The sequence below is a fragment of the Crocuta crocuta genome, unplaced genomic scaffold (assembly GCF_008692635.1).
Source record: "Crocuta crocuta isolate KB4526 unplaced genomic scaffold, BGI_CrCroc_1.0 scaffold457, whole genome shotgun sequence".
Lineage (NCBI taxonomy): Eukaryota > Metazoa > Chordata > Mammalia > Carnivora > Hyaenidae > Crocuta > Crocuta crocuta.
This window is the reverse complement of record NW_027531318.1, coordinates 4,324,591-4,348,558: the sequence shown is the minus strand read 5'-3', so window position 1 is coordinate 4,348,558 and position 23,968 is coordinate 4,324,591. Positions and strand designations below refer to the sequence as shown.

At 37.2% G+C, this 23,968-nt stretch overlaps 1 protein-coding gene across 3 annotated transcripts in view; it reads right to left on the bottom strand.

Annotated features, from left to right (window-relative positions):
• The window catches only part of ARHGAP12 (Rho GTPase activating protein 12), a 118,201-nt gene that overhangs the window by 85,354 nt on the left and 8,879 nt on the right, over positions 1–23,968 (bottom strand). For all 3 annotated transcript variants that reach the window (XM_077771757.1, XM_077771758.1, XM_077771759.1), the window contains exons 2-3: positions 15,572–15,605; positions 12,684–13,438 (exon numbers count right to left, since the gene is read on the bottom strand). In XM_077771757.1, the coding sequence (XP_077627883.1) occupies positions 12,684–13,361 (678 nt within the window). In that variant the 5' untranslated portion in view covers positions 13,362–13,438; positions 15,572–15,605. The remainder of the gene's footprint in view (positions 1–12,683; positions 13,439–15,571; positions 15,606–23,968) is intronic.

Below are 23,968 nucleotides of genomic sequence, written 5' to 3'. Positions count from 1 at the left end.
TTGTGGCTAAATGTTTCATTCCAGAAACATTCACCATATCTATTATGTACCATGTACTATACTGGGCACTTGATATGCAGAGACAGACAAGACATAATAACTAGTATGGTCTGGAGATTACAGACTGACTAAAGAAAAGGAAGAAAATAATCATAAATGCAGTGAGTACAATAAAGGAGGAGTACAGGATGCAATAGAAGTTTATGATGAGAGGATATCCCAGAGATACCAAGACTAACAAAACTGTTAAGAGGTCAAGAAAATTAATACTTGGGGCACCTGACTGACTCAGTCAGTTGAGCATCTAACTTTGGCTCAAGTCATGATCTCACAGTTTGTGGATTTGAGCCTCACATCGAGCTTTGCACTGACAACGCAGAGCCTTATTGGGATTCTGTTTCCCTCTCTCTCTGCCTCTCCCCAGCTCATGCTCGCTCGCTCTCTCCCAAAAGTAAATAAACATAAAAAAAATTTTAAGAAAATTAATACTGGGGCACCTGGGTGGTTCAGTCGGTTAAGGGTCTGACTCCAGCTCAGGTAATGATCTCACAGTTCGTGGGTTTGAGCCCCGTGTCGGGCTCTGTGCTAACAGCTAGCTCAGAGCCTGGAGCCTGCTTCAGATTCTGTGTCTCCCTCTGTCTCTGACCCTCCCCTGCTCACGCTCTCTCTCTCTCTCAGAAATAAATAAAAACATTAAAAAAATTTTTTTAAGAAAATTAATACTTAAAAATTACCACCGAAAACTTATGAATCACCTCTGAAAACACTGGATGTAATAGAAAACACAGGAACACATCTGTCCACCCACAGAGAATTGGATAAAGATTTGGTACACACACATGCACGCACAAGCACACACACGCGTGTGTGCGCGCACACACACAGCCATAAGAAAGAATGAGACCTGCCATTTACAACATGGATGGACCTAGAGAGTGTTACGCTAAGTGAAATAAACCAAACAGAGAAAGACAAATACCATATGATTTCACTTATATGTGGGATCTGAAAAGCAAAACAAATAAACAGAAACAGACTCATAAATAAAGAACAAACTAGTTGTTGTCAGAGGAGAGAGAGTCAGGGGATGCATTAGGAATTACTATTATTAAATTATTAAAACACACACAGACTCTGAAGAGTAGAGAGAGGGTAGAACAACTAATTACCTCAGAACCCAAGGAACAACATGGTGGTGAGTTTCCTATGTTTAATTCTGGCTTCATATATCCCAGAGTTAAAGGGGGAAGACCGCAAAAACCAGAAACACTAACAGACACAGACTAAAAAGGCCCAACAAATCCCTGCTCTAACAAAGGGACCAAAAAAGGGGAAGATTTAGCAAGACTGAAAACTTTTATACATAACCATTCTACACCAGCCAAATGCTACATAAAAAAAACCCAACAGTCCCACCACACATCATGTGGCAATAATGGCAAACAGGTAACCTAGATTTCCACAGTTACAAGGCTGTACCAAGGCACTCCAAAATGCCCATCTGAGTGGTATCAGAGAAGGCAGAGGAAGGAACTAACAGTCATTACCAGACAGTAACAAGGTAACCTCCACCTCCCAACCACACACACACACACACACACACGCACACACGCTTTAGAGAATCAGAACTTACACTACTGCCAAGCAGCAAGAAAGCCATCCTCTAATTCAGGGTGTTAGTGGAAGCCATGTGGACAAAGTAATGAGGTAATTCAGCCCCTTCTAGCCAGGGAGATAGCAGAGAGATTTAGTGGGAAACCAGACATTAATGAGAAACTCTTAGAAAAGTCCCCAGACATGGATATTTGAGAAGTTTAAAGCCTCTGCTACCTACAACCACAGCAAAATTTAAACACAATTCAATTTCTTGCCAGATTAGCCTAACATTTCATACTAGAGGTTTATTTACTTCAGTTCCCAATACCCAATAGAACATGTCTGGCTTTCAACAAAAAAATCAGAAGATACAACAAAAGATAAGAAAAAATTTGAAGAGATAAAAGATCAGATATGGAATAGACCTTTGAATTGTCAGAGTTTAAATATTATTAATATCTTAAGAGCTATAAAAGAAAAACAACCTTCAAAAAGAAATAAGTCATGTAAACAGAGAGATGGAAAAGCTAAAACAGAATCAAAAAGAAATGCCAGAAATTAAAGCACTGTTAAAAAAATTGAAAATGCCTTTAATGGGATGATCACTAGAATCGACATGGCAGGGAAAAGAATCAATGAGCATGAAGATATGTCAAAAGAAATGTCTCCAACTGAAAACAGGATAAGTATCAAAAAACCTATAGAAAGGCAGATCATATATAAACTGCAAAAAACAAAGATAAAGAGAAAAACTTGAAACCAGCCAAAGGAAAAAAACACCTGCTCTATTGAATAATTACAGCATAATTCTCATCAGAAACCAAGTAAACAAAAAGAGAACGGGTCAAATATTTCGAGTGTTGAAAGAAACAAAATCACCAATTTTCTTTGTATCCAAAGAACTATGCGGCAAAATGAAGGAGAAATAAACACTTGCTTTAACAAGCAAAACTGAGCGAATTCAGCACCACATTTGCCCTGCAAGAAACATTAACATTGTTAAAATGGCATCATTCTCCAAACTGATTTACAGACTTAAGACTCTTCTTTATCAGATTTTCAGCTGTCTTCTTTGTAGAAATTGACAAGTTGATTCTAAAATCCAAACAGAATTACAAAGGAGCCAGAATAGACAAAACATTCTTGAAAAAGAATAATAAAGCAGAAGGAACAATACTTTGCACTTTCAACACAACAGCAATCAAGACAATCTATCAGAGGCATAAGAATACACACATAAATCAGTGGAGTTGGACAGTACAGAAATAAACACATCTATGGTCAAATGATTTTCAACAAAGGTGCCAAGACCATTCAACAGGGTAACGAAATAGTCTTTTCAATGAACAGTCCTGGAAGAACTTGACAGCTATATACAAAAAAAAAATTAAGTTGGATCCTTACTTTATACCATACATAAAAATGAACTCAAAAATGGATCAAAACTAAATTTAAGAGCTAAAACTATAAACCTATTGGTAGAAAAAGAAGGACTATCTTCCTGACCTCATATGTAGCAATGGAGTCTTAGAAAAGACACTAAAAGCACGAGCAACAAAATTTTAAAAATGGGTAAATTGGACTTGATCAAAATTTAAAACTTGTACTTAAAAGGACATTATCAAGAAAATGAGAAGACAATCCACAAAATGGAAGAAATACCTGCAAAACATATGTGATAAGGGACTCTATCTAGACTATATAAAGAACTCTTACAACTCAATAAATAAAAAGACAACCTAATAATGGGCAAAGGATCTGAACAGACATTTCTCCAAGGAAAATATACAAGTAGTCAATGAACATATGAAAAGATACTCAACATTTTTAATCATGAGGGAAATGCAAATCAAAGCCACACTGGGATACCACTTCACACCCACTAGGACAGCTGTGATAAATCAGATAGTAACCAGTCCTAAAGAAGATATGGAAAAATTGGAACCCTCATACATTGCTGGTGGGAATGCAAAACAATACAGCCACTTTGGAAAATAGTCTTAAGTTACCCAAACAGTTAAACATTGAGTTACCATATCACCTAGCAATTCCACGCCTACATATTTACCCAAGAGAAATAAAAACATATATCCACATAAAAACTTGTACACAAGTGTTTATAACATTATTCATGGTAGCACAAAAAGGGTGAAGATAACCAAAACACCCAATAAGTGATAGATAAACATAGATTATTACATCATAAAAAGGAATGATGTCCTGATACATGCTACAACATGGATGAACGCTGAAAACTAAGTGCAAGAAGTCAGTCACAAAAGAGCACGTCGTATATGATTCTACTAAAATGAAACATTCAGAATAGTAAAATTTACAGAAATAGGAAGTTGTTTAAAGGTTGTTTGGGGCAGGGGAGGATAGAGGGATAGTCAAGGGATAGCTAAAGGGTACAAAAAACTACAAAACTCTAGTGGAAAGATATCAAAAGCAAGTCTAAATAAATGAACACATATTCCTTGACCATGGATGGGAAAACGTAATAGTGTTAAAACATCAATTCTTCCAACTTGATCTATAGATTCAATACAATTCCAATCAAAATCCCAATTACCTTTCATAGATAACAAACTGATTCTAAACTTAATATGGGAAGGCAAAAGACCTAAAAGAACCAACACAATATTGAAGAATGATAAAGCTAGAAGACATGCACTCCCTAATTTCAACACTTACTATGAAACTACATTAATCCACACAGCATGTTATTTTAGCAAAAGAATGACACAAAGATCAATGGAACAAAATAGCCCAGAAATATATACACACACACAGTCAACTGCTCATTGTCAAAGGAACAAAGACAATTCAACGCACAAAGGAAAGGCTTTTCTGTAAATAGCAGGAACTGGAGATATATAAACACATGTATACACAAAAAATCTAGACAAAAACCTTACACCTTTCACAAGAATTAACCCAAAATGAGTCACAGACTTAACATAAAATGCAAAACTACACAAATTCTAGAAAACAGAGAAAAATCTAGGTGATCTTAGGTTTGGCAATGAGTTTTTGGATACAACAGTAAAAACATGGTCTGGGAGAAAAAAATAATTAAATTTTGCACTTTATTAAAATTTAAAAATTCTGCTTTGTGAAGGTCATTGTTATGAAAATAAAAAGATAACCTACAGACTAGGAGAAAGTATTTGTAAAATATATGTATCTGATAAAGGATTTGTATCCAAAACATACAATGCAATTTTAGAAAAACCTCCTAAAACTCAACAATAAACCCAATTTTAAAATGAGCAAAAGATCTAGACATCTCACCGAAGAAGATAAAAAGACAGCAAAGCAAGCACAGGAAAGGATCCTCAAAATCAATTTGTCACTGGGGAACACAAATTAAAACAATCAGATCCTACACATCTATTAGAATGACTACAATCCAAAAAACTAACAATAACAATTGCTGGGTCACCATCTTCATGTTCATGTAGAACAGAAACTCTCCTTTACGGCTGATGGCGATACAAAATGGTACACTCACTTTAAAAGATAATTTGACAGTTTCTTACAAAAGTAAGCATAGTCTTACCATACTATTCAGCAATGTTAGGTATTTATTTATCCAAGGTACTACCCAACTGATATCCGGTATTTCCCAACTTATCTGAAATTTATGTCTACACACACACACACACAAAACTTCTTGCAAATATTTACTGCAGCTTTATTCACAACTGTCAAAAATTGGAAGCAACTAACCTGTCCAAAAGAGGGATAAAAAAATTGTGGTACATCCCTACAATGGATCATTCAGCACTAAAAGAAATGAGCTATCAAGCCATGAAAAAACATGGATAAATCTTAAATACACACACTGTTTATTAAAGAAGCCAATTGAAAAGGCTACCTACCTATTGTAGGATTCCAATTAAAAGACACTGCAAAAAAAGCAAAACTACAGAGTAAAATAATGAGTGGTTGCCAAGAGTGGAAGGGGAGGGAAGGGGAGAGAGAGTGAATAGCCAAAGTACAGGGAATTAGGGCAGTGAAAATATATTCAGTGTGATACTGTAATTATACATACATAACAGTATGCATTTGTCAAATCCCACTAAACTTTACAGCACAAAGAGGAAACCTCAATCTCTCAATGCATGCAATTTTTTTAATACAGAAATTCAAGGTGGGGTGGGGAATCCCAAAACAGAAAGCAGAATATGCATGCATGCAGGATCCTCATTAAACCCGGGGGGAGGGAGGGTAGGGTAGGAGGGGAGGGTGATTAACAAAGAAACTTTGAAAATGAGTCTGTAAAACTAAAATAAAAAAAAAAAACAACTGCATTTGGGGGTGCCTGGGTGGCTCAGTCAGCTGGGTGTCCAACTCTTGATATTGGCTGGGGACAAGCCCCAAGACAGGCTCCGTGCTGGGCATGGGACCAGCTTGGGATTCTCTCTTGCCGCCACTCCCCAGCTTGTGAGCTGTGCTTCTTGCTTTCTCTCAAAATAAACATTAGAAAAAAGAAGAAGAAGAAAAACTGGGGCACCTGTGTGGCTCAGCTGGTTGAGCATCTGACTCCTGGTTTTGACTCAGGTCATGATCTCATGGTTTCATGAGTTTGAGCCCTGTGTGGGACTCTGCACTGGCAGAGCAGAGCCTGCTTGGGACTCTCTCTCCTTCTCGCTGCCCCTCCCCAAATTGTGCTATCTGTTTCAAAAAAATTATAATAATAAACTTTAAGGTTTAAAAAAAACTGCATATGAAGTACTATATTCTATTCAATAAAGTTATTTCCACAGGGATACAAGTTAACAATTCTAATACTCCTATACACCTCTACTGAAACTGAACAATTATGCAAATGGATGGTGGAAAACATATCTCAGTGTTGGGGACGAAGTTTATAGATAAGCAATGATTCATGTAGGAACAGATTACAGAGTTGAAGACATCAATATGAACCCCGGTTTAGCTCAACATAGATGCAGATGGTTACATGTGGAAATAATTATAGATTGGGTGTATACAATCACCCAATATATACATACACATATGCGTTAGCATACCTATGTTTATTTCCTTGTTCTGTCAGCTCAGAGGGCCTGGAAGCCATGACATCCTAGCAGTATTAGCACCCTAACACCCAGAACTTGGTTTCTAATACCATTCTCCAGGTAAAGAAACAAGGGACTCCTTGGAGAAATGGCAGATTCTAGGGCTGGCACAGAAAATACAGAAGATGAGCATGGAGTGGAGTATCTTGAAGTGCCAGAAAGTAAGGAATGACTAAAACACACATGCACACACCTGAAAGAGTTCTCAATGGCCAAAACTGAAATAACTGAGGAACAAAATATAGTAGTACTGATTATAATGCAAGGTATAAAAGGACCTATGAGTCTATACAGATATAAGTAAGTAATTGAATAAATGGTGTAAAACATACAAATCTCTCACATAAAATAATTCCAAGTAATTAATGTAGACCCTGTACCCTTAAAGAGATAGGGCATAATTCCTCCACTTCTTAAGTATGGGCCACTGTAGCGACTTCCTTCCAAAGCCTATGGTATGGAAAGAGAGGGAAAAAAGTGGAAAAATCTGACAAAAATACCTATCACGTGATCAAGGCCAATATCAACAATGATAAATGATGCTGGTCATTAATTACCCTTAACAAAATGTGATGAAAATGACATTTTACCTACGTGTCTTCCTTCCCCAAAGTCTGGAACTACAGTTCAATCATGAGAAAAACATGAGACAAATTCCAACATAGGGTCATTCTACAACACTTGACCAAAACTCCTCCAAATTGTCAAGTTAATTAAAAATAAGGAAATGCTGAGAAACTATCAAAGCCAAGAAGAACCTAAGGACACATAACTACTAAATGTAATGTGGTATTCTGGAAGAGATAAAAAAGAATACTAGATAAAAACTAAGGAAATCCTGAAAACAAAGTACAGACTTTAGTTAATAATGTATCTGTATCAGTTCATTAATTATGACAAATGAATCATACTAATATGTTAGTGAAAACTAGGTGTGGGGTATATCATAAGTCTATAATTTCTTCACAGTATTTCTGGAAATCTAAAAGTATATTTTAAAAAACTTCAAAAGTAAGAATGAAAACAAACTGTAGCGTGCCTGGCCGGCTGTCAGTGGCACATAAGATTCTTGATCTCAGGGTTGTAGGTTCGAGCCCCACGTTTGGTATAAAGATTATTTAAAAATATATCTTTAAAAAAATAAATCAACTGTATTTCTATATACTAGCAATAAATATGTGAATACCAAAATTAAAAACACAGTATCACTTACAATTGCTCAAAAAATTTAAATACTTAGGTGTAAATACAATAAAACACATACAGGACTTTTACTGAAAACTACAAAATGCTGATGTAAAAAAATCAAATTAGATCTAAATAAGTGGAGAGACACAAGATATACACAGATTGAAGACACAACATAGTAAAAATGTCAATTTTCTCCAAAATAACATGGGGTTAATGTACTTCCTATCAAAATCCCAGCAAGATATTTTATAGATATGGATCAGACTCTTCTAAAAGGTATGAGGAAAAGCAAAGGAACAAGAATAGCTGTAGTAGTTTCCTGTGGCTGCTGTAAGAACTTAATACAAACAGGCTTAAAACAACAAAAATTTATTCCTTCCCAGTTGTGGAGGCCAGAAGTCCAAAATCAGTATCACCAGGCTGAAATCAGGGAGCAGGCAGGGCTGCACTCACGCCAGTCTCTAGAAGACAACGCTTTCTTTGCCTCTTCCAACTTCTAGTGGCTGTCAGCGTTCCCTCGCTTGTGGCCACATCATTCCTATCTTTAAGGCCAGCATCTTCAAATCTCTCTGGGCCCCGTCTTCACATAGCCTTCTTTGTGTGTGATGCCCCCTCTGCTCTTCCCTTGTAAGGACATTTGTGATTGCATGCAGGGTCCAGGATAACCTTCATCTCAAAATCCTTAAATTAATCTTACCTATACAAAGACCTTCTTCTTTAAAACAGTAACATGTACATGTTCCAAGGATCAGGACCTGGTATCTCTAGCAAATATTATTTAGACTACTACAATAACTAAAACAATTCTGAAGAACAAATTGGGAGGAAATCAGTCTACCAATTTTAAGACATATAGCTACTGTAATCAAGGATGTCTGAGGGGTTCATGGAGGAGCTCAGTCGGTTAAGCATCTGACTCTTGGTTTCGGCTCGGGTCATGCATGATCTTGCAGTTCATAGGTTTGAGCCCCACACTGGACTCTGCACTTACAGATTGGAGCCTGATTGGGATTCTCTCTCCCTCTCTGCCCCTCTCCCCCTCCAACTTGCTCTCTTTCAAAATAAATAAAATTAAAAATTAAAAAAAAATCAAAGATGTCTGATATTAGAGTAGGGAAAGACACAATATGAATGAAACAGAACAGAGGATCCAGAAATAGATCCATACAAATGTGGCCTACTGATTTTTGACAAAGATATAAAAGCAGTTTACTGGAGGAAAGTCTTTTCAACAAATGATACTGTAATAATTAGATATTCACAGGCAAAAAACAAAAGCAAACCAAAAAAAATCCCACCTTGATTTAATCATCTTACACTGAAGTCTTACATCTTACACAGAAATTAAATCCAAAATGACCATGGATTTAAATACAAAATGGAAATCCATAACCTTAAGAGAAAATAAGAGTAAAAATAAGCCTACTGTGATGGTTAATTTTATGTATCAACTCAGCTGGGCCAGATATCTGATGGAACAGTATTCTGGATGCTTTTGTGAGGGTGTTTTGGATGCAATTAACATTTAAATCAGTAGACTTAAGAGTAAATCAGATTGCCCCATCAAATCAGTTGAAAGCCAGAATAGAATAAAAGGCTAACTACTTCAAAGCGAGAATAAATCCTGCCAGCAGACAACCTTTGGATTTGAATTTCACCACTGGCTCTTCCCTGGGTCTCCAGCATACTATCCTACTCTGCAGATCTTGGATTTGCCAGTCTCCATTATCACGTAAGCTAATTCCTAAAAATAAATCTCGTTCTGTGTGTGTGTGGATNTATCTCCCCCCCCCCCCCCCCCCCCCCACACACACACTCTCTCTATCTCTCTTTCTCACCCCTCTCTCTGGAGAACCCTGACTAAACCAGCTATGGTGTTAAGAGTATGAAAAGACGGGCGCCTGGGTGGCTCAGCCGGCTAAGCATCCGGCTTCAGCTCAAGTTATGATCTCACAGTTCATGGGTTGGAGCCCCACATGGGGCTCTGTACTGACAGCTCAGAGCCTGGAGCCTGCTTCTCGTTCTGTGTCTCCCTCTTTCTGACCCTCCCCTGTGGCCTCTTTCTCTCTCTCAGAAATAAACATTAAAAAAAAGAAGAATATGAAAAGACAAGCTATAGACTGGGAGGAAATATTTGCAAACCATATATCTAGCAAATGACTAGCATCTAGACTATATAAAGAACTCTACACTCAAGAGTACAAAACTTTTGCCCAGTTAGAAAATGGGCAAAAGATATGAAGAGACATTTCATTGACGACATTGACGACAAATGAGCATATGAAAAGATGTTCAACATCATTAGCTGTTAGGAAATCAAATTAATATCACAAGGTATTATTACACACCTATCAGAATGGCTTAAGAAAAAACACAGTGCAACACCAAATGCTAGCAAGCATGCACAGAAACTGGATCACGTACATTGCTGGTAGGAATATAAATGGTACAGCCACTCTAGAAAACAGTTTGGCAGTCTCTTTAAAAACTTAAACACATATTTACAATACCATTAGCAATACTCAGGAGCACTTAATGCCAGACAAACAAAAAGTTATGTTCACTCAAAAACCTGTGCAGAAATGTTTATATATAGCAGCTTTATTTACAGCAGCAAAAAACTGGAAACCTAGATCTTCTTCAATGGGTTACAATGCAGGTTCTACCTTGCTCTGTCTTGGACTGCTCCTTCTGAGGGAGAGCTGGTCTACAACACAAGCACCTGTGAAGAGGTCCAACTAATTTCATGTGAGTGAGCCATTTTAGAGGCAGCTCCTCCAGCCCCAGCCAAGCCTTCACAAGACTGTAACCCCATGACACTCTATGCCTTTAAAATTAGTCATTTAACCAGCTTCTGAATTATGGACCACTGAAACTCTGAGAAGATGTTATGGTTTTAAGCCACTAGACTTGGGAGGGATTTACAAAACAGCCATAGATACATAATGCACTTATGCACAAGGCATAGTTTTAAGCATATTAGATATAGTAGCCCACTTAATCCTCAACAACCCTGTGATCCCCGTTTTAAAATGAGGAAACCTAGACACAGAGGTTAAGTACTTTGCCCCAATTATGGCACAGCTGGTAAGTGGTATGGAAACAGATCCAAATCTAAAGCCAGTGCTATTAACTGCTGTGCAATACATGCTCCCCACAGCTGGAGTGTTTCCATCCTAAAGCTTTTATTTGGGCTGTAAAATAGAAGGCAAGGTTATCTGACCTAAGAGAGCAGGGGAAAAAAAGCAGGTGATTGAGAGAAATGAAAAAGTTTTGAAATACTTGTCATGAAGACCTGCTAGAGAAATTTAACAGGATTTCCAAGCAGTGTTAGGGCTCCGGAGAGCAGGAGCTTCGACTTCCGTGCAGTGAATTTAAGATGACCGTGATGAAAAGAACATAGGATTGCTGGAGTACATACATGTAAAACATACCATGAACTGTCATGGCTATCAGTAATAGAAAACACCTTTCCCAAGTCCCACTAGTTCAAAAAAGAAGCTATGAACAGAAAAATTCCAGGAAACACTATATACCCTATGTCAAAGTATCACATAAAGACTAAATAGAAGCCTCCTAAGACACATGATGATAAACTGACAGGGCTACTTCATGTAACTGCCCTGATCTCACACATCAGAAATTTTTCTAGAGAATCTTCCCTTTTCCATTCAAAATGTCACAAAAAAATTAAAAGCTATAGGAAGAACAAACTAGTTCCAACACAGTCAGGCCACATCTAAGACCAGTCTTACAACTACTGACTTAACTTGATGAATAAATCTTACAACAGAGGTTTAGGCAAAAATTTATCAATTTTCAATTTCTCTTAAAATTAGACTTATCCAGGGTACCTGGGTGGCTCAGTTGGTTAAGCATCCAACGTCAGCTTAGGCCATGATCTCCCGGTTTGTGGGTTCAAGCCCTGTGTCAGGCTCTGTGCTGACTGCTTGGAGCCTGATGCCTGCTTCAGATTCTGTGTCTCCCTCTCTCTCTCTCTCCTTCCCCCACTCATTCTGTGTGTGTGTGTGTGTGTGTGTGTGTGTATCTGTGTGTGTCTCTGTGTGTCTAAAAAAATTTTTTTAATTAGGCTTATCCAAATACATTCAAGTTTCAATTTCATACAATTGCTTTTAATTTTTATTTCACTTTACTTGACAAGCTTTATACATAAACTAAACTCAATATAAAGTTAGATAAAGAGGAAAAAAAAAATCAAACCATCTACACACAATTTTTTTCAGGCCAATGTTCCACGCAAACAAGTATGTATATTTAAACACTTAAGACACAAAAGTGCATGAATGAAGGCAAAGATTTGTCAGCTCCGTATTTTCTTTAATATTAAAGGTTAACAAACAAGTTTGAAAGAACAAGAGTTAGTAGCTAACATTCCAATGATACCTTTCCTCACAGTCCCACTATTACCTGAAAACTTACCAGAAACAAGCCAAATGAGTACAATTAGAAAACAAACTTTGTCTAGTAAAAGAAATATCACTGGGTAGTATAAGTAAATCCTTTCTACTTTAAGCATTATCAATTGAGAGAGAGAAAAAAAAGGTTTCTACACGTGAAGCAGTTCTAGTCCAAAAAAGTACAAAAACTATGGAAACCATAAGGCCAACCTTTATAAACTCCACAAGTTCTTCCACTATTCTCCACCTCATTAAATCAGGATAGAACCTATTCTAATAACAAAGCAAAACAAACAATTCCTAACTCCTACAAAGATTTTAATTAAAATAAAATCTGCAGTATTATTGTTTCGGTGGTACAAGTGCTGCACCATTATACTTTTCATCTTACCCGTATCTGTTCAGTGGAGCTGCTGCTAAGTTCATCACCAGATTCAGAATCCTGATGCACTCTTTCTGAGCCTTCTCCTGCTGAATCACAAGACTGTTCCTGGGAGAAGCTAGTTTTCTCTATGTCCAAGAACTCCGGACCGGGAAAGTGACCAAATAAGCGCGTCCTATTCTGGCCAGAAACTTTAGGAGAATGTGAATCACTGTTAAACTTTCCATTATTATGGGTCAGGTCCAGGCTTAGGTTCACAGTCTGACATGGATTATAGTTGGGTCCAAAATTCTGATTGGCATCACGAATAAGACCTGTTCCTTGAACAGACGATGATGGCTTTCCAAAGCTCGAAAGCTCAGGCAATTTGTTCACATTTTCTGTTGACCTCTGAAGATGAAGACTCTGTATCATTTTCATAGAATTATTTGGCAGTCCAACTGCCTGTTTAACAGGCGGCATGAGAGCTTTACGGGTGACCTCCTTAACATACTGAGCTGGCACATAGAACGCTTTGGAGTTCTCATCTGGTTTGACCTGCCACCAGTCGTCATTGGTCTTTTTCACCAAGATGTATCGTTCCCCTTGTTTTATCACGATCTTTCTGTCCTTTGCTTCATATTCATAATCATATTCCACTTCAATATACACTTGTCCTGGAATAGTCTTCCCACTTCTGTCAGCCATTTTTATTTGGTAATGTTCACCTCTCAAACAGGATGGTATGCCACATTATGGCTTTACAGCTTATTGGATTAATACAGCTATTTTTATTTAAATAGAAGAAGAGAATAAAGAAAAAAGTTAACAAAGCCTGGATTTTTAATATTTATCCAAAAGCATCATATAATACAAGGCATTTAAGAATATTACCAGGGTGCCTGAGTGGCTCGGTCGGTTAAGCATCCAACTTCTTGATTTTGGCTCAGGTCATGATCTCATGGTCCATGAGCTAACAAACTGTGCTGACAGCACAGAGCCTGCTTGGGATTCTCTCTCTCTCTCTCTCTCTCTCTCTCTCTCTCTCTCTGCCCCACCCCTGCTCACATGAGAGTGCACTTTTTCTCTCTCAAAATAAACACACACTTTTAAAAAATATTACCTTCAATTTCCAGAAAGTAAACATGTATCTAATATCATATGTACTGTCCTATATTAAAAACATTCATTCAACTGTAATCTACATTTTCCAGTCATTTATGAACAAAACCAAACCAATTACTGGAACAGTAAATATCCTAGCCAGCCAGACAGAAAAAAATAATTAAAAGAGGTGAGAACTTTCCTTCTTTTCGTGACTACCTCAAACCTCCTTCACTTTCTTAGAAAGGGTCACAAATAATAACAAATACATATTAGGCATTTACCAAAAGCCAAGAACCGAGCTAGGTTCACTTATCTAAGACCTTCTTTGAAGCTGGAGCTGAACTGCAATAACCCTGTACTTTTCTAAAATGGTCAAGAGTATTAATGAGCTTTAAAAAGTTATCCAATTATACAAGTTTCCTTTCCTAACATAAATGGATAAAAAGGAGAACACTGTTATTCTCAGGCAAAGTACACACAAAAGAAAACAAAAAAACCCCTCTACTTTGTTACTCAGGAGAGCTACGTCCTACCTCAGGAGAGCCACAATCCTTGGTCAGGCTGAATCCCACAAATGCAAATAAATAACCAGTCTTAAATGTTTTCTTTTCCTTTCTTTTCTTTTTCTTTTCTTTTTTTTTTTGAGAGTTGGAGCTGTGGGGGANGAGCTGGTAGGGTGGGTGGGGAGGGGGAAGGGGAGACTCTTAAGCAGGCTCCATGCCGAGCAAAAGCCTGACGCGGGTTTCCATTCCATGACTCTGATCATGACCTGAGCCAAAATTCAAGTCAGAGTGAGCCCGCCCTGGCGCCCCCAGTCTTTTTATGTGTAAATGTTAAAAATTCTCATCTCTTCTACCACTCAAAGTCTGTTGTAGAACAAGCTCTAACTTGCCTTGAGAAATGTAGGGATTCACTTTTATTTCTATATCAATTCCAAAATAATTTAGTACCTCATAGAACACATTATTCAAGCATCAAAGTGATCGTGGCATCTCAATACTGCTACAACTCCATTCAAGTCCCAACCACTATGAGATGAACTGTGTTCCCCAAAAAGATATGTCTAAGTCATAAACCCAGGACCTATGAATATGACCTTACTTGGAAATAGGATCTTTGGAAGATGTAATCAATTTAAGAGGAGGTCATATGTGATTAGGGTGGGACCAAAACCCAATGACTGGAGTGTTTATAAGGAGAGGGGATCTCAAAGCAGGGAAAGGAGACACAAAGAGATAAGATTATGTGAAGACAGAGGCAGAAAATGGAGTGAAACAGCTATAAGCAGGGAACCCCAAGAACTGCCAGCAGCAACCAGAAGATAGGAAGAGGCAAGGAAAGAGTGTTTTCTAAAGCCTTCACAAATGGTGCACAACGCTGCCTTTATTTGGGACATCTAGCCCCCAGAACTGGGAGAGAATAAGTTTCTATTGTTTTAAGCTACCCAGTGTGTGGCACTTTGTTATAGCAGCCCTAGGAAACTAATATTCAACCCAAGGCTCAAGGATCCTAAGGCAAACCTAAGCAATTCTGAATACTGAGATGTACCACAAATGTGTAAACCTAAGGTCTCATGATAACCCACCAATTTTCTTCAGCACTCAAGTGCTGGGCATATTATTACTAGGTGCTGTGTGTGCAGTAACAATCATTCCCCTGAGGACATTTTTCTTCTCTGTAATAGATAAAGCCCCTAAGCCCAGATGATAAATTAGTGACACAATTCAGTAACTAAAACTTACTTTCTAGAAAAAGTACTTGGATAACAAATTTAATAATGTTTTGAAAAAGATGAAAAATAAAAAACTTACCTTAAGAAATAAATATCCAGTACTGCATTTAAACCTATAAAAAAATAATAAAGTTCATTAACTTTAACCAGGATTGCTTCAAGAAGGCTAATAACGTTCATGTTTTAGAATAGCTATAACATGTTGCTCACATTTTTATAACAGCTCTATGAAGCAGTACAATTTTTTACCTCAAGACTGTGTTCCACACCGCCCCCCAAACATGGACAAACACAAGGTATGCCTCACTACTGCCTCTCCTACTTCACTTTCACATAGTTTCAATTTCATTTCTGCCCCTTTTTTATTCTAACAAACATCTTTTTAAATTTCTAATATGAAGAGCCACCTTTGTAAAACTGTTAAAATGACAGAACTGGTTTTCAAGTTTATGGTACTGAGTGGATAAAGAGAATGATAACAAACAAACACTACAAGCTATTGGGAGTCCTAACATATTTATTCCCTAACAACAATATTCCCTTTACAACAGAGAAATCTGGCAGTCATGAGCTTAATCAAGTGATCAAACTTAGTAACACCAACAGTGGGACAACCTTGATGATATATGCCTCTTAATGTGATGTACACAATGTTGCCTAAGTTGTATTCTTGTCAAAAACATGTTAAATCTTAAGCTAACTGTTAAGAAACAATTAATTCCAAGTGTAAGACATTCTATTAGATAAGAGACCTGAACTCTTCAAGAAATTCAATTTCTGGAAAAAAATGAATAAGAAGAAGATTCTTCTAGGTCAAAAGAGACTACTGAACCACAACAATGAAATCCACTTGGTATTCTAAGAGGTACCTAAAACTTACCATATGCAAAATCTACTTTCTATCTCTATCCCACCCAAGCCCCACCGCATCTGCATGATCCTTCCTACTGCAGTAAACAGAACATCTAACCTTCCAAATGTTCAGCCTTTACTTTCATGAGTTACCAGGAAATTAGCATGTGCTTTAATCCTTTTACCTACATAAAAGTTTTTCACTACAGCTTTTTAAAATTCCACACTGAGGGGCACCCGGGTGGCTTAGTCGGTTAAGCGTTCGATTTTCGCTCAGGTCCTGATCTCGCAGTTCGTGGGTTCGAGCCCCGTGTCGGGCTCTGTGCTGACTGCCAGCTCAGAGCCTGGAGCCTGTTTCAGAGTCTGTCACTCCCTCTCTCTCTGACCCTCCCCTGCTCATGCTCTCTCTCTCTCTCCTAGAAATAAATAAAACATTAAAAAAAAAAATTTTAATTCCACACTGAAATACTTTTCCTCGGGTGATTTTTTTTCCTTTCCAGGAAGTAATAAAATAACTTAAGCAACACCTCTAAGCTCAGACATACCATAATTAGTCAGGTATTTATCCACGGCAATGGAGAAAAGGAAAGTATGAAGAATAACAAGAAAATTGTATGTCATGTTAGTAGGAGAGAGGCTGGGCAGTGGGGACCAACAACAGGTTAAAAGTCAAACCATGCTCAGTCTCTTTCACTGCCAGGCTTTAGGGCTACACCCTGCCCAGTGACTACAAAGATAAATATGAAGAAGTTAGATGAAGATGAAGTAGTCAGTTCACTATGTTCAATATGAGACATGCAATCTCAGGTTGTAAAGAAAATGAGATTGGGAGGACAAGGAGGATGGAGAAGTAGTCAAAAGACTTCTACATAGAAAAGATAACTGGATATCAAGGCAGACAACACGAACAGGAGTAGACACATGGGCTAAGAATGGAAGAAATGGACCTGATATAGTTTTCTAGATATAATACTAGCGTGACATGGTGGAGAATGAAACTGGGAAGCCCCTAAGAGAGACTATTAAAATTATAAACTTCTAGAAATTCACATAGCAGAAACTATGTACCACAACCCAAGGTCTAGGAAAAGTTACATAAAATAAAGTCTTACTATAAGCTATGGGTTAAAAAAAAAAATTAAAACAATTATGGGGTAGTTCCAAAAATTTAGATCTAAGTGAAAATTATCTGCAAATGTGTTATATTGCCTAATTTTATTTAAAAACATAAGCTATATTAAAACAAACATTTACCTTTTTAATTTTTCATTTGCTTGTTTCTTTCTCTTTCTCCAAACTTGTGTATTCTTCTCTTTAGACTAGGTTAAGCACTGTTTATCCTATTTTATCCTCTCAAGTATTTTGATCAGAATCTTACTCATCCAACTATAACACTCTGAGTGCAACTCTCCTCAAATTGAAATAATACATTCTGTACTCATCACCACACTCCCCCATCTATATTCATCACACACACAAACATCTTACAACTAAGTACCCAACCACCAATGTATATAAAACGTTTTTTGCATATCTACTGCCCAGTACAAACCACTGCTTTACTTGACAGTTTCAAAAATACCCATGTAGGCTTTCCTTGCCCCTTACTAGTTTTCTCCCTCATGTTTCAACAAGGACAGATATACACAACTGCTTACATCTTTTACTTCTCTTCCCCCACATCAGCTTCAGAACTTTCTACCATGCTATTTTAAAATCTAATAGCCTCCTCCTTTCTGTCTGCCTTTTTTTTCCTCATTTTCTTTCCCACCACAAATTACACAGCTCAGCACATGTTATCTTCCTCCCCCAGGACATCTGTTTTAATCAACTACATCTCTCAGCATGATATCTTTACTAGGTATATCAAAAAAGTAAACAAATAAACACAATTTTAAGAGAAATATAGTAAATGCATCCATAATTAATGAGTCTGTAATTTTTTCAGGAATAGTCTACAATTTAAATCTAATACTTATACGTACAACAAGTATAGCAATTGTAATGCCATGAACAAAATATTAATATAGCTTCACATACATGAATATTAACCAACTTTGGAGCACCTAGGTGGCTTAGTTAGTTAAGCATCTGACTTTGGCCTAGGTCATGATCTCATGGTTTGTGAATTCAAACCCTGCATCAGGCTCTGTGCTGACAGCTCAGAGCCTGGAGCCTGCCTCAGATTTGAAGTGTCTCCCTCTCTATCTGCCCCTCCCCTGTTCGCTCACGCGCGCACGCTCTCTCTCTCTCTCTCTCTCTCTCTCTCTCAAAAACAAACATAAAAAAAGAAGCCATTTAAAAATATAAATAAGTAAATATTAACCAACTTAAAAAATACAATTTAAACAATTATTGTTGACATGAAATCCTCCAAGTAGTTTTAAAAGTACTTGTTTAAAATGAATAACCCCCAGGGCCCCTGGGAGGCTCAGTCAGTTGGGCGGCCAACTTTGGCTCAGGTCATGATCTCACGGTCCATGGGTTCGAGCCCCGTGTCCGGCTCTGTGCTGACAGCTAGCTCGGAGCCTGGAGCCTGCATCAGATTCTGTGTCTCCCTCTCTCTCTGCCCCTCCCCCACTCAAGCTCTGTCTCTCTCTGTCTCAAAAGTAAAATAAACATTAAAAAAATTTTTTTTTTAAAATAACCGCCCAAAATTAAAAATAAGTAAATAAATAAATAAAATGAACAATTCCTAAAGAGGCTTCTACTAAAGAAATCAGTTAAACTTAATGAGTACAATAAAATAGTTAAGAACAATTCCAGAATTAGGTTCCAGCATAAAGAATTATACCACCAAATAATTCTGTAAACTGTACACTTGTACAACAAAAGATTAATAGGCCACTATAGGGCACTTGGAGTTTTTCAGAGTGCATGACCCCTGTTTTCTAAGAATAAAAACGTGTAGAAAGAAGACATTTTTTTAGGCCCAAAGAAGAGAAGAAAAATATAGTAATTAGTATTATCAACTATTTTGGCCATGAAAAAATAACAAAAATAGGGACAGAAGAAGGGTAACAGGAAATAATTGGGTAACTGGAAAGCAGGAGAGTCATACATAAACTAGTAAAAGAAATTTAAAACCAAGATTTAAATCTGAAACAAAAATGAGGAAACAACAAACAAAGCATTTGCGGAAGCAAGCATTTTTTACTAAAAATGATATTTGCATAGGGTATTTTAGAACGATTGTGCCATAAAGTCTTAGTCAGAAATAAGGGTGCACATAATGACTTCTTGTATTGTTACAAGAATGGAGAAAATATTCCAGTTTAAAAGGGAAGAAATATGGCATTGGGTTTTACATGGGTTTTTAGATATACCACCAAATATAAAATCCATGAAAGAAAAAAATAGGTGTTTATTAAAATTAAAAACTCCTTTGTGGAAGACACTGCTAAGAGAATGAAAACAAACCACACACAAGGAGAAAATGTTTTCAAAATATGTATCTGATTAATATACAAAGTATACAGTATCCAAAATATACAAAGAATTCTTAAAAGTCACCAAAAAGAACCTAATACTTTAAATGGAAAAAGAATCTGAAAAGACAAATCAGATGGCAAAAAAACCAAACAGATGGCAAATAAACACATGAAAAAGTGCTCCACATCATGCCATTAGGGAGTTACAAATTAAAACAAGACCCCACAGCACACCTATTATAATGGCTACAATCCAAAAAATTGACAACACAAGTGCTAGTGAGGCTGTAGAGCAACAGGACTTTTCATTCACTGCTGGGAGGAATGCAAAATGGCTCAGCCTCTTTGAAGACAGCTTAGCAGTTTCTTACAAAGCTAAACATAGTCTTGCCATACATAGGGTCTAGCAATCACACTCCAAGGTATTTACCCAAATAAGTTGAAACCTTATGTCGACAAAAAGTCCTGCATGCAAATGTTTACCGCAGCTTTATGTATCTCTGACAAAACCCGGCATCAACAAACATATCCTTCAACAGGACAAGGATAAACCAACTGTGAGACATCCATACAATGGAATATTTTCAGTATTAAAAATAAGGTATCAAGCTAAGAAAAGATACAATTTAATCTTAAATATATTTTGCAAAGTGAAAGAGGCCAGTCTGAAAATGCTACACACTGAATGACTTCAATTATATCACATTCTGGGGAAGTCAAAACCATAGAAACGGTCATCGCCAGGGACGGGAGGAGAAGATGGAGGGTTCTACATGCGAAGCATAGGGGATTCTTTTAGGTCAATGAAACTATTTTATATGATACTGTAATGGTGGATGTATGACAATGTACACTTGCCAAAACCCATTAATCTTTATAACACAAATGATGAACTTTAATGTATGCAAATTTTAAAAATTCATTTAGGCAGTTGGGGGAATCCCAGGATTTCCCAGGAAAGCAGATAAGATAGTCTAATAGTATGACAAATGCATGGAACAACCTCACTGAATGGATGGAGGGTGGGAAGAGGATGCTGATCTAACTTATTTTGAAAGTAAGTGAAGTCTACAAGAATACAGGCAAAGGATGGGCACCTGGGTGGCTCAGTTGGTTAAGCATCCGACTTCAGCTCAAATCATGATCTCCCAGTTCATGGGTTCGAGCCCCGTGTCGGGCTCTGTGCTGACACCAGAGCCTGGAGCCTATCTTCAGATTCTGTGTCTCCCTCTCTCTCTGACCCTCCCCTGCTCATGCTATCTCTATCTCTCTCTCAAAAATAAATAAAACGTAAAAAAAATTTTAAAAAAGAATATAGGCAAAGGAACTGCACATAAACACTATATTCTAAGTTGATAAAAAAGCACTTCCCATGGAGGTACAAGGCAAATATATTATTAATATCCATATATTAAATGGAACGTGGATGATGGGAACCAGGTTTCTCAATGATGGAGTGGAAATTTAGAATCATGGGGGAAAGACTAGAATTATCCATGGATTAAACTTGGAAACATCAATATGAACTCATTTTTAGCTTACTACAGATTAAAAAACCTAAAGGTGATTTTGTAATGGCAGAAGACATGAACAGACACTTTTCCAAAGAAAACATCCAGATGGAAAACAGACACATGAAAAGATGCTCAACATTGCTCATCATCAGGGAAATACAGATCAAACCACATTGAGATACCACCTCACATCTCTCAGGGTGGCTAAAATTAACAACTCAGGAAACAACAGATGTTGGCTAGGATGTGGAGAAAGGGGAACCCTCTTGCACTGTTGATGGGAATGCAAACTGGGGTAGCCACTCAAACAGTGCAGAGGTTCCTCAAATAATTGAAAATTACCCTACAACCCAGCAACTGCACTACTAAAAATTTATCCAAAGGATACAAAAATGCTGATTCAAGAACCATATGAACCCCAATGTTTACAGCAGTGCTATCAACAACAGCCAAATTATGGAAAGAGCCCAAATGTCCATCAACTGATGAATGGATAAAAAATGTGGTCACATATACAATGAAATACCACTTGGTGATGAAAAAAAATGAAATCTTGCCATTTGCAACAATGTGGATGGAACTGGAAGGTATTCTGCTAAGCAAAATAAGTGAATCAGAGAAAGACAGATATCCTATGATTTCACATTTGAAAACTTAATTTGAAAACTTAACAGGCAATCATAGGGGACAGGTAAGAAAAATAAGATTAAAACAGAGAAGCACACAAACCATAGGAGACTCTTAAATACAGAGAACAAACTGTGGGTTGATGGAGGTGCGGGAAAATGGGTGAGAGGCATTAATGGAGGGCACCTGTTGGGATGAGCGCTGGGTGTTGTATGTAAGTGATGAATCACTGGAATCTATTCCTGAAGCCAACACTGCACTGTATGTTAGCTAACTTGAGAATAAATAAAATAATAAAAATAAATTTAAAAGAATAACAATAAAAATAAAGGTGATTTTACAAAGAAATACTGCAGATATGCATCTATATATTGGTTAGTATATACATTTTGCTATCAGTAAAAATGACACCCTCACAGCAACAAGTAAACCTGTATGGTTTCTAATATCATTCTCCAAATAAAGGAACCAAGGCTCTTTGGAGAAATAGCTGATTCAAGGACTGGGGCAGAAAACATACAAGATGAGCCCTGAGCATCTTGTAGTGCCATATTGACCCTTCCCCCTCTGAATTTTAAGGACTAAATTTATTTTCTTTTTTAAGGACTATCTGGCCCTTAGATTTAAATGCTTATCATTTTTTCAATGCTTATTATTAAACTACTATCTTCTTATACTAAAATTCAAAGTGATATTGTGCACATTTTATATTCATATTAAAACATCTTAAAAGGCACCTGGGTGGCTCCGTAGGTTAAGTGTCCAAATTTAGCTCAGGTCTTGATCTCACAGTTCAGGAGTTCGAGTCCCACATCAGGCTCTCTGCTGTCAGCACAGAGCCTGCTTCAAATCCTCTGTCTCCCTCTCTCTCTGCCCCTCCCCGCTCATGCAGCTCGTGCCTCTCTCTCTCTCTGAAAAATAAACACTTAAAAAAGTAAAAATAAAAAAAATTTACATCATGCTGCCCCATGTTTAATTTAAATAAAAACTCACATTTCTTTAATTCTTTACACACTGCACTTATAGAGAATCACAGTGCCTATTTTTCTCATCAAAACATAAATTATAATCATTTAAGAAGCAGTAGGATTCTACATTATCAATGGTTGTTATATTTTCAAAATCATTCTAAAATAATCTCTTATATGTAGGGAGTAAATACTGAACCAGCTGATATATGACAGAGCAGAAAATGAGGAGCCTACGGTATTAAATTAAAATTTTCGCACACTCACTACTTCAGTAAACTGTCCTGATCAAGCCCTTTCAAACCAAAAAGGGTTAAAGATTAAACTAGAATTTAAAACCTTTCAGATCCATTTGCACATACCAGGAAGACAGTCTATAAGGTAAAAAACAAAAACAAAAAACTCAGACCTAGTAAAAAATCTAAGAAACAAAAAATTTTCTTGAGCCAATAGGTTAACTTCGTTTTCCTTCAGATTCTATTTCATAAGCTACCTATATGGATAACGGCTCCACGTTAACCTTTAAATACCACCCTTCTATGAGAATCAATCCTGCTTCTGTATTTTTCAGCCTTCTTTTTACTCCTTTCTAAATGCACTCCAAACAATGCACTCTTCCTTCTATACCCTTAACGCCTGAGTCCCATATTTTAACTTCTTACTAAGAAATTTCTAAAATAATCATTTTTAATTTAGAAAAAAGAAAGTATCCTTTTTTATAGGTCACATAAATTTGATCTTGCCTTGGTGGTATTGAACCTGCACCCCCTTATAGTAACAACACCTTGATCCTTTGGGAGAGCGCCCATGCTCACGGTCTCAAAACATACCATTATACAAGTTGTCATATATTAAGAAGAATCTTGGGGCGTCTGGGTGGCTCAGTCAGTTAAGTGTCCAACTCTTGATTCCAGCACAGGTCATGATCTTGTGATTTGTGAGATCCAGCCCTGAATTGGACTCTATGCTAACAGCATGGGGTCTGCTTGGGATTCTCTTTCTCCCTCTTTCTTTCTCTGCTCCTCCCTTGTTCATTCTCCCTCACTCTCTTGCTCTCTCTTAAAATAAATAAACTTTAAAAAGG